Here is a 15243-nt window from a genome sequence, read left to right as displayed (position 1 = left end):
CAGCCTCATGCTCCTATCACCAGACTCATGCTCCTAGCACCATCCTTATGCTCCTAGCACCAGCCTCATGTTCCTAGCACCTGCATCATGCTCCTAGCACCTACCTCTTGCTCCTAGCACCAGCCTCATGCTCCTATCACCAGACTCATGCTCCTAGCACCATCCTTATGCTCCTAGCACCAACCTCATGCTCCTAGCACTTACCTCATGCTCCAAGCACCAGCCTCATGCTCCTAGCATACGTTTCATTCTCCTAGCACCAACCTCATGCTCCTAGCACCTACTTCATGCTCCTAGCACCAGCCTCATTCTCCTAGCACAAACCTCATGCTCCTAGCACCAGCCTCATGCTCTTATATAGCACCTACCTCATTCACCTAGTACCAACCTCATGCTCCTAGCTAGCACCAGCCTCATGCTCCTAGCACCAGCCTCGTGCTCCTAGCCTCAACCTCATGCTCCTAGCACCAGCCTCATGCTAATAGCACCAACCTCATGCTCCTAGCACCAGCCTCATGCTCCTACTACCAGCCTCATGTTCCTAGCACCAGCCTCATGCTCCTAGCATTAGCTTCATGCTTCTAGCATAAGTTTCATGCTCCTAGCACCAGCCTCATGTTCCTAGCACCTGCATCATGCTCCTAGCACCAACCTTGTTCCTAGCACCAGCCTCATGCTCCTATCACCAGACTCATGCTCCTAGCACCAGCCTCATACTCCTAGCATACGTTTCATGCTCCTAGCACCAACCTCATGCTCCTAGCACTTACCTCATGCTCCTAGCATCAGCCTCATGCTCCTAGCATACGTTTCATTCTCCTATTACCAACCTCATGCTACTAGCACCTACTTCATGCTCCTAGCACCAGCCTCATTCTCCTACCACAAACCTAATGCTCCTAGCAACAGCCTCGTGCTCCTAGCACCAGCCTCATGCTCCTAGCACCAACCTCATGATCCTAGCACCAGCCTCATGCTCCTAGCACCTACCTCATGTTCCTAGCACCAGCCTCGTGCTCCTAGCACCAGCCTCATGCTCCTAGCACCAGCCTCATGCTAATAGCACCAACGTCATGCTCCTAGCACCAGCCTCATGCTCCTAGCACCAACCTCATGCTCCTAGCACCAGCCTCATGCTCCTAGCACCTACCTCATGCTCCTAGCACCAGCTTCATGCTCCTAGCACCAGCCTCGTGCTCCTAGCACCAGCCTCATGCTCCTAGCACCTACCTCATGCTCCTAGCACCAGCCTCATGCTCCTAGCACCTACCTCATGCTCCTAGCACCAGCCTCATGCACCTAGCACCATCCTCGTGCTCCTTGCACCAGCTTCGTGCTCCTAGTACCAGCCTCATGCTCCTAGCACCAGCCTCATGCTCCTAGCACCATCCTCGTGATCCTTGCACCAGCCTCGTGCCCCTAGTACCAGCCTCATGCTCCTAGCACCTACTTCATGCTCCTAGCACCTACCTCATGCTCCTAGCACCTACCTCATGTTCCTAGCACCAGCCTCATGCTCCTAGCACAAGCCTCATGCTAATAGCACCAACCTCATGCTCCTAGCACCAGCCTCATGCTCCTAGCACCAGCCTCATGCTCCTAGCACCAACCTCATGCTCCTAGCACCAGCCTCATGCTCCTAGCATAAGCTTCATGCTCCTAGCATAAGTTTCATGCTCCTAGCACCAGCCTCATGTTCCTAGCACCTGCATCATGCTCCTAGCACCTACCTCTTGCTCCTAGCACCAGCCACATGCTCCTATCACCATACTCATGCTCCTAGCACCATCCTTATTCTCCTAGCACCAGCCTCATACTCCTAGCATGCGTTTTATGCTCCTAGCACCAACCTCATGCTCCTAGCACTTACCTCATGCTCCTAGCGCCAGCCTCATGCTCCTAGCATACGTTTCATTCTCCTAGCACCAACCTCATGCTCCTAGCACCAGCCTCATTCTCCTAGCACAAACCTCATGCTCCTAGCACCAGCCTCATGCTCTTATATAGCACCTACCTCATTCACCTAGTACCAACCTCATGCCCCTAGCTAGCACCAGCCTCATGCTCCTAGCACCAGCCTCGTGCTCCTAGCACCAGCCTCATACTCCTAGCACCAGCCTCATGCTCCTAGCAACTATGTCATGCTCCTAACACCAGCCTCATGCGCCTAGCACCAACCTTATGCTCCTAGCCTCAACCTCATGCTCCTAGCACCAGCCTCATGCTAATAGCACCAACCTCATGCTCCTAGCACCAGCCTCATGCTCCTAGCTCCTATGTCATGCTCCTAACACCAGCCTCGTGCGCCTAGCACCAACCTTATGCTCCTAGCCTCAACCTCATGCTCCTAGCACCAGCCTCATGCTATTAGCACCAACCTCATGCTCCTAGCACCAGCCTCATGCTCCTAGCACCAGCCTCATGCTCCTAGCACCAGCCTCATGCTCCTAGCACCAGCCTTATGCTCCTATCATAAGCTTCATGCTCCTAGCATAAGTTTCATGCTCCTAGCACCAGCCTCATGTTCCTAGCATAAGCTTCATGCTCCTAGCATAAGTTTCATGCTCCTAGCACCAGCCTCATGTTCCTAGCACCTGCATCATGCTCCTAGCACCTACCTCTTGCTCCTAGCACCAGCCTCATGCTCCTATTACCAGACTCATGCTCCTAGCACCAGCCTCATACTCCTAGCATACGTTTCATGCTCCTAGTACCAACCTCATGCTCCTAGCACTTACCTCATGCTCCTAGCACCAGCCTCATGCTCCTAGCATACGTTTCATTCTCCTACCACCAACCTTATGCTACTAGCACCTACTTCATGCTCCTAGCACCAGCCTCATTCTCCTAGCACAAACCTCATGCTCCTAGCACCAGCCTCGTGCTCCTAGCACCAGCCTCATGCTCCTAGCACCTACCTCATGCTCCTAGCACCAGCTTCATGCTCCTAGCACCAACCTCATGCTCCTAGCACCAGCCTCATGCTCCTAGCACCTACCTCATGTTCCTAGCACCAGCCTCGTGCTCCTAGCACCAGCCTCATGCTCCTAGAACCAGCCTCATGCTAATAGCACCAACCTCATGCTCCTAGCACCAGCCTCATGCTCCTAGCACCAACCTCATGCTCCTAGCACCAGCCTCATGCTCCTAGCACCTACCTCATGCTCCTAGCACCAGCTTCATGCTCCTAGCACCAGCCTCGTGCTCCTAGCACCAGCCTCATGCTCCTAGCACCTACCTCATGCTCCTAGCACCAGCCTCATGCTCCTAGCACCTACCTCATGCTCCTAGCACCAGCCTCATGCTCCTAGCACCATCCTCGTGCTCCTTGCACCAGCTTCGTGCTCCTAGTACCAGCCTCATGCTCCTAGCACCAGCCTCATGGTCTTAGCACCAGCCTCATGCTCCTAGCACCTACTTCATGCTCCTAGCACCTACTTCATGCTCCAAGCACCTACCTCATGTTCCTAGCACCAGCCTCGTGCTCCTAGCACCAGCCTCATGCTCCTAGCACCAGCCTTATGCTAATAGCACCAACCTCATGCTCCTAGCACCAGCCTCATGCTCCTAGCACCAACCTCATGCTCCTAGCACCAGCCTCATGCTCCTAGCATAAGCTTCATGCTCCTAGCATACGTTTCATGCTCCTAGCACCAGCCTCATGTTCCTAGCACCTGCATCATGCTCCTAGCACCTACCTCTTGCTCCTAGCACCAGCCTCATGCTCCTATCACCAGACTCATGCTCCTAGCACCATCCTTATGCTCCTAGCACCAGCCTCATGCTCCTAGCACCTGCATCATGCTCCTAGCACCTACCTCTTGCTCCTAGCACCAGCCTCATGCTCCTATCACCAGACTCATGCTCCTAGCACCATCCTTATGCTCCTAGCACCAACCTCATGCTCCTAGCACTTACCTCATGCTCCTAGCACCAGCCTCATGCTCCTAGCATACGTTTCATTCTCCTAGCACCAACCTCATGCTCCTAGCACCAGCCTCATGCTCCTAGCATAAGCTTCATGCTCCTAGCATAAGTTTCATGCTCCTAGCACCAGCCTCATGTTCCTAGCACCTGCATCATGCTCCTAGCACCTACCTCTTGCTCCTAGCACCAGCCTCATGCTCCTATCACCAGACTCATGCTCCTAGCACCATCCTTATGCTCCTAGCACCAGCCTCATGCTCCTAGCACCTGCATCATGCTCCTAGCACCTACCTCTTGCTCCTAGCACCAGCCTCATGCTCCTATCACCAGACTCATGCTCCTAGCACCATCCTTATGCTCCTAGCACCAACCTCATGCTCCTAGCACTTACCTCATGCTCCTAGCACCAGCCTCATGCTCCTAGCATACGTTTCATTCTCCTAGCACCAACCTCATGCTCCTAGCACCTACTTCATGCTCCTAGCACCAGCCTCATTCTCCTAGCACAAACCTCATGCTCCTAGCACCAGCCTCATGCTCTTATATAGCACCTACCTCATTCACCTAGTACCAACCTCATGCTCCTAGCTAGCACCAGCCTCATGCTCCTAGCACCAGCCTCGTGCTCCTAGCACCAGCCTCATACTCCTAGCACCAGCCTCGTGCTCCTAGCACGTATGTCATGCTCCTAACACCAGCCTCATGCGCCTAGCACCAACCTTATGCTCCTAGCCTCAACCTCATGCTCCTAGCACCAGCCTCATGCTAATATCACCAACCTCATGCTCCTAGCACCAGCTTCATGCTCCTAGCACCTATGTCATGCTCCTAACACCAGCCTCATGCGCCTAGCACCAACCTTATGCACCTAGCCTCAACCTCATGCTTCTAGCACCAGCCTCATGCTAATAGCACCAACCTCATGCTCCTAGCACCAGCCTCATGCTCCTAGCACCAGCTAATGCTCCTAGCACCAGCCTCATGCTCCTAGCATAAGCTTCATGCTCCTAGCATAAGTTTCATGCTCCTAGCACCAGCCTCATGTTTCTAGCACCTGCATCATGCTCCGAGCACCTACCTCTTGCTCCTAGCACCAACCTCATGCTCCTAGCACTTACCTCATGCTCCTAGCACCAGCCTCATGCTCCTAGCATGCGTTTCATTCTCCTAGCACCAACCTCATGCTACTAGCACCTACTTCATGCTCCTAGCACCAGCCTCATTCTCCTAGCACAAACCTCATGCTCCTAGCACCAGCCTCGTGCTCCTAGCACCAGCCTCATGCTCCTAGCACCTACCAATCATGCTCCTAGCACCAGCCTCATGCTCCTAGCACCTACCTCAAGCTCCTAGCACCAGCCTCATGCTCCTAGCACCATCCTCGTGCTCCTTGCACCAGGCTTGTGCTCCTAGTACCAGCCTCATGCTCCTAGCACCAGCCTCATGCTCCTAGCATACGTTTCATTCTCCTAGCACCAACCTCATGCTACTAGCACCTACTTCATGCTCCTAGCACCAGCCTCATTCTCCTAGCACAAACCTCATGCTCCTAGCACCAGCCTCGTGCTCCTAGCACCAGCCTCATGCTCCTAGCACCTACCTCATGCTCCTAGCACCAGCGTCATGCTCCTAGCTCCAACCTCATGCTCCTAGCACCAGTCTCATGCTCCTAGCACCTTCCTCATGCTCCTAGCACCAGCTTCATGCTCCTAGCACCAGCCTCGTGCTCCTAGCACCAGCCTCATGCTCCTAGCACCTACCAATCATGCTCCTAGCACCAGCCTCATGCTCCTAGCACCTACCTCAAGCTCCTAGCACCAGCCTCATGCTCCTAGCACCATCCTCGTGCTCCTTGCACCAGCCTCGTGCTCCTAGTACCAGCCTCATGCTCCTAGCACCAACCTCATGCTACTAGCACCTACTTCATGCTCCTAGCACCAGCCTCATTCTCCTAGCACAAACCTCATGCTCCTAGCACCAGTCTCGTGCTCCTAGCACCAGCCTCATGCTCCTAGCACCTACCTCATGCTCCTAGCACCAGCGTCATGCTCCTAGCTCCAACCTCATGCTCCTAGCACCAGTCTCATGCTCCTAGCACCTACCTCATGCTCCTAGCACCAGCTTCATGCTCCTAGCACCAGCCTCGTGCTCCTAGCACCAGCCTCATGCTCCTAGCACCTACCAATCATGCTCCTAGCACCAGCCTCATGCTCCTAGCACCTACCTCAAGCTCCTAGCACCAGCCTCATGCTCCTAGCACCATCCTCGTGCTCCTTGCACCAGGCTCGTGCTCCTAGTACCAGCCTCATGCTCCTAGCACCAGCCTCATGGTCTTAGCACCAGCCTCATGCTCCTAACACCTACTTCATGCTCCTAGCACCTACCTCATGTTCCTAGCACCAGCCTCGTGCTCCTAGCACCAGCCTCATGCTCCTAGCACCAGCCTCATGCTAATAGCACCAACCTCTTGCTCCTAGCACCAGCCTCGTGCTCCTAGCACCAACCTCATTCTCCTAGCACCAGCCTCATGCTCCTAGCATAAGCTTCATGCTCCTAGCATAAGTTTCATGCTCCTAGCACCAGCCTCATGTTCCTAGCACCTGCATCATGCCCCTAGCACCCACCTCTTGCTCCTAGCACCAGCCTCATGCTCCTATCACCAGACTCATGCTCCTAGCACCATCCTTATGCTCCTAGCACCAGCCTCATACTCCTAGCATGCGTTTCATGCTCCTAGCACCAACCTCATGCTCCTAGCACTTACCTCATGCTCGTAGCACCAGCCTCATGCTCCTAGCATACGTTTCATTCTCCTAGCACCAACCTCATGCTCCTAGCACCTACTTCATGCTCCTAGAACCAGCCTCATTCTCCTAGCACAAACCTCATGCTCCTAGCACCAGCCTCATGCTCTTATATAGCACCTACCTCATTCACCTAGTACCAACCTCATGCTCCTAGCTAGCACCAGCCTCATGCTCCTAGCACCAGCCTCGTGCTCCTAGCACCAGCCTCATACTCCTAGCACCAGTCTCATGCTCCTAGCACCTATGTCATGCTCCTAACACCAGCCTCATGCGCCTAGCACCAACCTTATGCTCCTAGCCTCAACCTCATGCTCCTAGCACCAGCCTCATGCTAATAGCACCAACCTCATACTCCTAGCACCAGCCTCATGCTCCTAGCACCAGCCTCATGCTCCTAGCAGAAGCTTCATGCTCCTAGCATAAGTTTCATGCTCCTAGCACCAGCCTCATGTTCCTAGCACCTGCATCATGCTCCTAGCACCTACCTCTTGCTCCTAGCACCATCCTCATGCTCCTATCACCAGACACATGCTCCTAGCACCAGCCTCATACTCCTAGCATACGTTTCATGCTCCTAGCACCAACCTCATGCTCCTAGCACTTACCTCATGCTCCTAGCACCAGCCGCATGCTCCTAGCATACGTTTCATTCTCCTAGCACCAACCTCATGCTACTAGCACCTACTTCATGCTCCTAGCACCAGCCTCATTCTCCTAGCACAAACCTCATGCTCGTAGCACCAGCCTCGTGCTCCTAGCACCAGCCTCATGCTCCTAGCACCTACCTCATGCTCCTAGCACCAGCTTCATGCTCCTAGCACCAACCTCATGCTCCTAGCACCAGCCTCATGCTCCTAGCACCTACCTCATGCTCCTAGCACCAGCTTCATGCTCCTAGCACCAGCCTCGTGCTCCTAGCACCAGCCTCATGCTCCTAGCACCTACCTCATGCTCCTAGCACCAGCCTCATGCTCCTAGCACCTACCTCATGCTCCTAGCACCAGCCTCATGCTCCTAGCACCATCCTCGTGCTCCTTGCACCAGCCTCGTGCTCCTAGTACCAGCCTCATGCTCCTAGCACCAGCCTCATGGTCTTAGCACCAGCCTCATGCTCCTAGCACCTACTTCATGCTCCTAGCACCTACCTCATGCTCCTAGCACCTACCTCATGTTCCTAGCACCAGCCTCGTGCTCCTATCACCAGCCTCATGCTCCTAGCACCTACCTCGTGTTCCTAGCACCAGCCTCATGCTCCTAGCATCAGCCTCATAGTCTTAGCACCAGCCTCATGCTCCTAGCACCTACTTCATGCTCCTAGCACCAGCCTCATGCTCTTAGCACCAGCCTCATGTTCCTAGTACCTACCTCATGGTTCTAGCACCAGCCTCATGGTCTTAGCACCAGCCTCATGCTCCTAGAACCAGCTTCATGCTCCTAGCACCTACCTCGTGTTTCTATCACCAGCCTCGTGCTCCATTACCAGTCTCATGCTCCTAGTACCAGCCTCATGCTCCTAGCACTAGCCTCATGCTCTTAGCACCTACCTCATGCTCCTAGCACCTACCTCATGCTCCTAGCACCTATCTCATGCTCCTAGTACCAGCCTAATGCTCCTACCACCAGCCTCATGCTCTTAGCACCTACCTCATGCTCCTAGCACCTACCTCATGCTCCTAGTACCAGCCTCATGCTCCTAGCACTAGCCTCATGCTCCTAGCACTAGCCTGATGCTCCAGCTAGCACTAGCCTCATGCTCATAGCACCAGCCTCATGCTCATAGCACCAGCCTCATGCTCCTAGCACCAGCCTCATGCTTTAATGGTATTTATACACCATAGCCCCTTCCCCCCTTTCCCCTTCCCCCTTTCTCTTCTCCTTTTTCTTCCCCTTCCCTTCTTTCGCTTGCCTACCCTCCCTTGGGTCATTTCTGTCTTTTGTCACGGGGTCATAAACAGCTTGAAGCCACTTGCTCCCCTCTCTCTCCTGTCCTCCGGGCCAGTGACGAATTGGAAATATTGCCCCAGGGCTAATATAATAAACTTGTGATCTCAAGTTACACGTGGGTGCCCAGCCAGGAAAGTCGTTGGTGTCTTCCCAGTTTTTGGAGTTTTCTGTCAAGAGGAATTGACCCTTATGGTCAAGCCTGATCCGGATTGGTTAAAGACATGTAGGCCTGGGGAGGCGGGGCCTCACAGGGTAGTGCCTGCCCATGCCATTGGCCCGGTTTCTAGAGCACCTAGTCATGGTAAAATCCATTGGCCATAGGCTTGGGATAGGCGGAGTTAATGTGGGCTTAGGAACTAGGGGGTGGAGCCTGTCCCACTGGAGGGCGTTTTAAAAAAAGTAAAGTTTAGTGTGTCTGGGGACCTCGGCTGAGGTACATACAGGTCAACTGACCTGTGGGCAGCCAATCAACATCCTTTGGCAAGCTGCAGTATTGAAGGTATAGTGCACTTGAGTTCATCTCCATAGTAAATATCCATTGTGCCTCTAGGGGAATAGAATAGGGGAGACACGCCTTGAGCGTTGTGGGAAGCATTTAACAGCAGTGAATGGTCAACATATTTATATCTTGGGCCATGCCACTCTCAATTTTGAAGTGGGTAAGGGGGAAGCTTACCCACACAATTGCACGATTGTCGAGAATCTTGCATTCCCTGGTCAGATTTTGTTGGGAATGGATTTTCTGGGACGAGTTAACTTTTCTTTGTCGGCTCAAGAGGGAGCAAGGAAGTGCAGATTGAAGTTGGGCCAGGTAGTTTATCCCTTTAAAATGGTAGATCATCCACCAGTAATTGCTTCCATTAGTAAGAAACAGAAGTACAACATTCACTACCCTAAGTTGTTGTTTAAGTCTCTTCCAGACACAGATAAGAAATCATGTGGGTTACATGCCTTGGTGAAACAATGTTGCCCACCCCATTCAGTTAAATTCATTAAAGTATCAGTGGGACGTCACATTGCACCAGGTACCACCCTTCAGGTGGCTGGGAGATGTGACAAGTTGTTGATCCCTCATCATTTGATCACAGTGCTTGATAAAGGTGCCCTTATTCCAGTTGTCAATCTCTCGCACAAAACCTATCGTTTCAGGGCAGGTGATAGGGTGTCTCAGCTACAGTTGTAGAAAATACAGGAATTTTTCAGTTTCAAAGCCAGGAGATGCCAGCCACCACAGCACAATGTAGTGCGCTGAATGTTACAGAAAGTAGTACACAGGGTAAACACAAGACCGAGACAGGAAAAAGTAGTAATACTCAAGAAGTTGATAAGTTAATCTCGGCTCTGGATTTGCAACATGTGCAACAGTCAGATAGGAAACTTTTGAGAGGGATTTTACGTAAATTCCCTAGACTGTTTGCAACAGAAGACGATCAGATCGGGTTTCTGGATAGGATCGAGCATGTTATTCCTACAGATGACCATCCTCCTATTTACATCCGTCAATGGAGGCTTCCGGAACGGGCGAAGGAAGTAATTAGGGATGAGTGTCAGAAAATGTTGAGACAGGATGTGATAGAGCCTAGGACATCACCATGGTTGTCGCCAGTGGTGCTGGTACGTAAACCGGATGGTAGTTATAGGTTTTGTGTTGACTACCGAAAGATAAACGAAATTACTAAAGGTGATGTGTATCCCTTGCCACGGATACAAGAAATAATAGATCAGTTTGGGGCAGCCAAATACTTTTCCACTCTGGATGCGAAATCTGCGTATTGGGCAATCCCAGTCGCTGAGAAAGATAGAGAGAAGACCGCGATGATGGGGTTCATACTTTCTGATGGGGTTCATACTTATCAATTCAAGCGGATGCCTTTCGGGTTAAAGACAGCGCCTTCATCATTTCAGATGGCTATCAATTATATACTAAACCCAGTTCTCGGAAGGCACTCATTAGCGTACCTGGATGATGTGGTCATCTATTCCAGGACGTTTGATGAGCACTTACGAGATTTGACTGAGACGTTGACACTTTTAGATAAGGCGGGTTTCAAACTCAATGTGGGGAAATGCACTCTGGCATCGCAGAAATTCAAGTTTCTGGTATTCCAGGTGTGCACAGATGGTATCCGACCTGACCCCGACTCCTGTCGTGCCATTGCTGACATGCCTACACCTAAGACCGCAAAGGATGTTCGAAGGTTTCTGGGGGCAGCCGGATATTTCCGTCGCCACATTGAGGGTTTTGCAAGTACAACAGCACCGTTAACTGAGCTTACTAAGAAAAATGTTAAATTCGTTTGGAAACCTGAGCATGATAACGCTTATGCAAAATTAAAAAGCCAACTCATTACCACTCCAGTCTTGGCAGTACCGGATTTTGATCAGGAGTGGGAAGTACACACTGACGCCAGTGGCATAGCTATTGGTGGGTGCTTAATGCAACGTGACAATGACAGTCTTCCTCACCCAGTAGTATATTTCAGCAGGAAGATTAAGGGTCCGGAGGTCCGCTATTCTGCAACGGATAGGGAAGCTTTGGCTGTGGTAGAAAGTGTCAAGTACTTTGAACCGTATCTTTTCCAACGTCACTTTGTCATTATACAGATCACAGGGCGTTGACTCATATTTTTAAGAAAAGAACTAAGTGCTCTCGCATGTCACGTTGGTCTCATGAACTAGCTGCTCACTCATTCTAAATACTTTACAAGCCGGGTCCATCACATGTTGTACCAGACACTTTGAGTAGAATCATTGCTACTATTAACGTAAATCTTAATATCGAAAATATTTCCAGTGAGAAAATGCGAGAATTCCAGATGAACGAACCAAGGTGGAAGGAAATTATTGAACATTTGGAGGGAGGAAAATATCCGTCGAAGAAACGTAATTTAGCAATTCATGATTTTGAAATGGGGGATGGGGTCTTATTTTATGTAAAGGGACAGAAGGATCGTGCAGTTTTTCAGCTGGTTATCCCAGAGGTGTTGAGGAAGTCGGCGTTGAAACTCGCACATTCGTCTAAGATTGCAGGTCATCCGGGGATTTTTAAAACTCACATGAAAGCCAAGTAACTCTTTTTCTTCTCCGGTATGTTAACAGAGGTCATTAACTTCGTTAAGTCCTGTGGTCACTGCCAAAGGAGGAAAGGTACCCCTAAGGTACAAGCTCCATTGCAAGAATTCCCAAAAATTTTGGAACCTTTAGATCGGGTGGGGGCTGATCTGATTGATCTGCGTCACAGTCATTCAGGAAACCGTTACGTATTGGTGTTGGTAGACCACCTGTCCAGGTACACCACACTGATTGCATTGCCTCAGAAGGATTCACGAACTGTTGCAAAGGAGTTCTTAGATAGGTTCGTCACTGTATTCGGTCCCCCTAAAGTGTTAATTTCTGACCGAGGTCAGGAATTTAATTGGAATATTTTTAGAGACGTATGTAAAATTGTAGAAACCACTTCAGCATTCACTACGGCTTATCATCCTCAGGTTAATAGTAATGATGACTTTGTTGGCAGTATAATTGTCATGTTCGGGGAGTAATAGTCATGATGAAGATGCTGGGAGAGTAATAGTAATGATGACGATGTTCGGAGAGTAATGGTCATGATGACTATGTTGGGAGTGTTATTGTCATGATGACAATGTTGGGAGTGTAATAGTAATGATGACTATGTTGGGGGTGTAAAAGTCATGATGACGATGTTGGAAGTGTAATAGTCATGACTACTATGATGGGGGTGTAATTGTACTGATGACGATGTTGGGAGATTAATAGTCATGATGATGACGTTGGGAGAGAAATAGTCATGATGACTATTATGGGAGTGTTATAGTCATGATGACGATGTTGGGAGTGTAATAGTAATGATGACTATGTTGGGGGTGTAAAAGTCATGATGACAATGTTGGGAGTATAATAGTCATGATGACTATGTTGGCAGTGTAATTGTTATGATGACTATGTTGGGGGAATAATAGTCATGATGACGATGTTGGGAGAGTAATAGTAATGATGACGATGTTCGGAGAGGAATAGTCATGATGACTATGATGGGAGTGTTATTGTCATGATGACGATGTTGGGAATGTAATAGTAATGATGACTATGTTGAAGTGTAATAGTCATGATGACGATGTTGGGAGTGTAATATTCATAATAACGATGTAATAGTCATGATGCCGATGTTGGGAGTGTAAGAGTCATGATGACTTTGTTGGGAGTGTAACAGTCATGATAACGATGTTGGGGGGGGGGGGGGAAGCAATCGTCAATAAATTGTAGAAAATCTTCTGATTCGTTATTCCCTGTTCTGTTAATCCTGTTTATTCCACTAAAATTAAAGTCACCCATGAAACAAATACTGTTTGACCTAGATATTTCATCCCATAGATGCTTTGCTTCCATTCTGCCTAAGTTTGGTGGCCTGTAAATAACTCATATTATAAGATTTTTATTTTCTCGTTTAATTCTAGCTAGATAGTTACTGTGTGTGGCTCCGTTTTGTTTCAATATTTGAGATTACATGTACAGTTTTCCCTAACATAAATGGCTACTCCCCCTCCTCGTCTAATATATCTATCTGTGTGAAGTAGTTTAAATCCGTTTATTTAATATTCAGCTAAAAGTTCTCTATTCTCTACATTCATCCATGTTTCGGCAAGTGCAATAATAATTTTTTTCTGTGCAGACAAGATCATTTAAATAGTTTATTTTGTTTCTTAGACTCCTACTGTTCTTGTATTATACCTTAAGTGTATTATTAATTTGAAGCCTTTCTCTTTCCATGTTCATTTTGTCAATATGTTTCCCCCCCACAAACACATACTTATATTTCCTCCTTTCTCCATATCAATTCCCATACCACTTTAATCTTTAAACAAACCTTTAAACTTTAAACCCAAGCAAACCCCTCCAGCCACAGGAAGAAATGAGTTAGCAATAGCAACAACCTCAGCCCTAGATAAATGCACCCCATCTCGAGCATACATGTTATTTCTTCCATAGAAGATTTCCCAGTTATCTATGAATGATATTGCATTTGACTTGCAATATTTGTATCTTTGATTTGCAACATTTTTCAGCATTAAACTGCTTCTTGGGAGGATATGGGGGGGGGCGAACAACATGGCAACGGCTGGAGGTGTGCACAGTATCTCTCCTACAAACATCCACGATACCTTTGAGAGTTTTAAGAAACCACTGTTACATGGCACACATTTAGATCATGATGGTCACCCGGTCTTAGAGGAGGATCCAGAGGGAGTTTTCCTGGACAGTAAACATCACAGTAAGGCAAACAGATTAGAGGCGCAACGTCGCCATCATACAGAGGTAAAGAGAGACCATCCTGGCCCCAGGCGGCCTCAGTATCAACATCCACCGCTCAACCATGCTAGGACAAGTTCTCCTGCTTTACAAATTTTCATAATTGCCTTTGACGAGGAAGATAAGATTGTTTTCAGAAATAGCAGGTCACAAAGTATCCTATATAATGCCATTCCCAATATATTTAAGATCATAGTGCACGATATTAAACCTAACAAACAAAGGAACTTAATCGCAGTGGACCACAAACACAGCGAAGAACTAGAGCTTTCAGACGTTACTGACATCTGTGGACACCAAGTCAAATGCTACAAACCACTATGTGACCTATTAGCAAAATATATATTCAGACATGTTGTAGACATTAGTGCAAACGACATCAAGGCACAACTTCTGGCAGATGGCATTCCAATCTTTGGAGTCAAAAAATGTATCGGTAGAATAAACGGAGAACTGAGTGATACAGACACTGCCCTATTTACTCTTCTAGACTACTCCCCCTCCCCTGATCAGGTTCGGTTTAACAGCTTACTCCATAGAGTAGAGGTGTACATACCCCGTAACAGTCAATGCTTCATATGTAAAGGTTTTAACCATACCAGGAAAGGCTGCACCCTTCACATTAAATGTGGAAAATACTCTGGTTCCCATTACACACAAGACTGTGCATCATATGTACTCACCTGCTCAAACTGTGGTGACGATCACAACATTACATTCAAACAATGTCCTTCATACATTGCGGCAAAACCTAAGGTTCTTCTTACCAATAACCTGCAATACAGTAGTGCATTGAAACAACCTAACTCAGCCCATCGTCAACCGCTACCTCACACTCAACCATAACTTTTGCTTGTTCCTGACATGTCTGTCACTGACAATCCTACAGTTTCAGAGTCCAATCTGATCCCATAAAACGTATGACTAAGATTGCCGATCTTGTTGAGACTCTTGTCGCTGGCAATGAAAATGCAATAGAAAAGACGTTGAACTGACTCCTAACTAAATTCTTTACACACGTAATACAACCCATCCCCTAGGCGGTCCCAAAAGACACCCCATTGACATCCATGGACAATGACATCCGCTCTAACACAGCTACCATTGCTGGACACACATCATTTGAAATGTTGATGGAAAAACTCCTAAATGACTCCTTAGCACGCCTTACCCAAGTCACTTCCCCAGGCTGACTTTGCCACAAACCCCAACCACCAGCACGAGGAGTAAGAATCCC

The 15243-nt window shown here is 49.1% G+C and overlaps 1 protein-coding gene across 1 annotated transcript in view; it reads left to right on the top strand.

Moving 5' to 3' along the window:
* Positions 1 to 12220, top strand: part of LOC138359234 (uncharacterized) — a 69905-nt gene extending 57685 nt beyond the window's left edge. Inside the window, exons 3-4 of the mRNA XM_069318227.1 lie at positions 10664 to 10868; positions 12167 to 12220. Of these exons, the coding sequence (XP_069174328.1) occupies positions 10664 to 10868; positions 12167 to 12220 (259 nt within the window). The remainder of the gene's footprint in view (positions 1 to 10663; positions 10869 to 12166) is intronic.
* The last annotated feature ends 3023 nt before the right edge of the window (positions 12221 to 15243 follow it).

Source organism: Procambarus clarkii, chromosome 89, assembly GCF_040958095.1.
Source record: "Procambarus clarkii isolate CNS0578487 chromosome 89, FALCON_Pclarkii_2.0, whole genome shotgun sequence".
In the NCBI taxonomy this organism is placed as follows: domain Eukaryota; kingdom Metazoa; phylum Arthropoda; class Malacostraca; order Decapoda; family Cambaridae; genus Procambarus; species Procambarus clarkii.
This window is presented reverse-complemented; position numbering and strand designations above follow the sequence as displayed.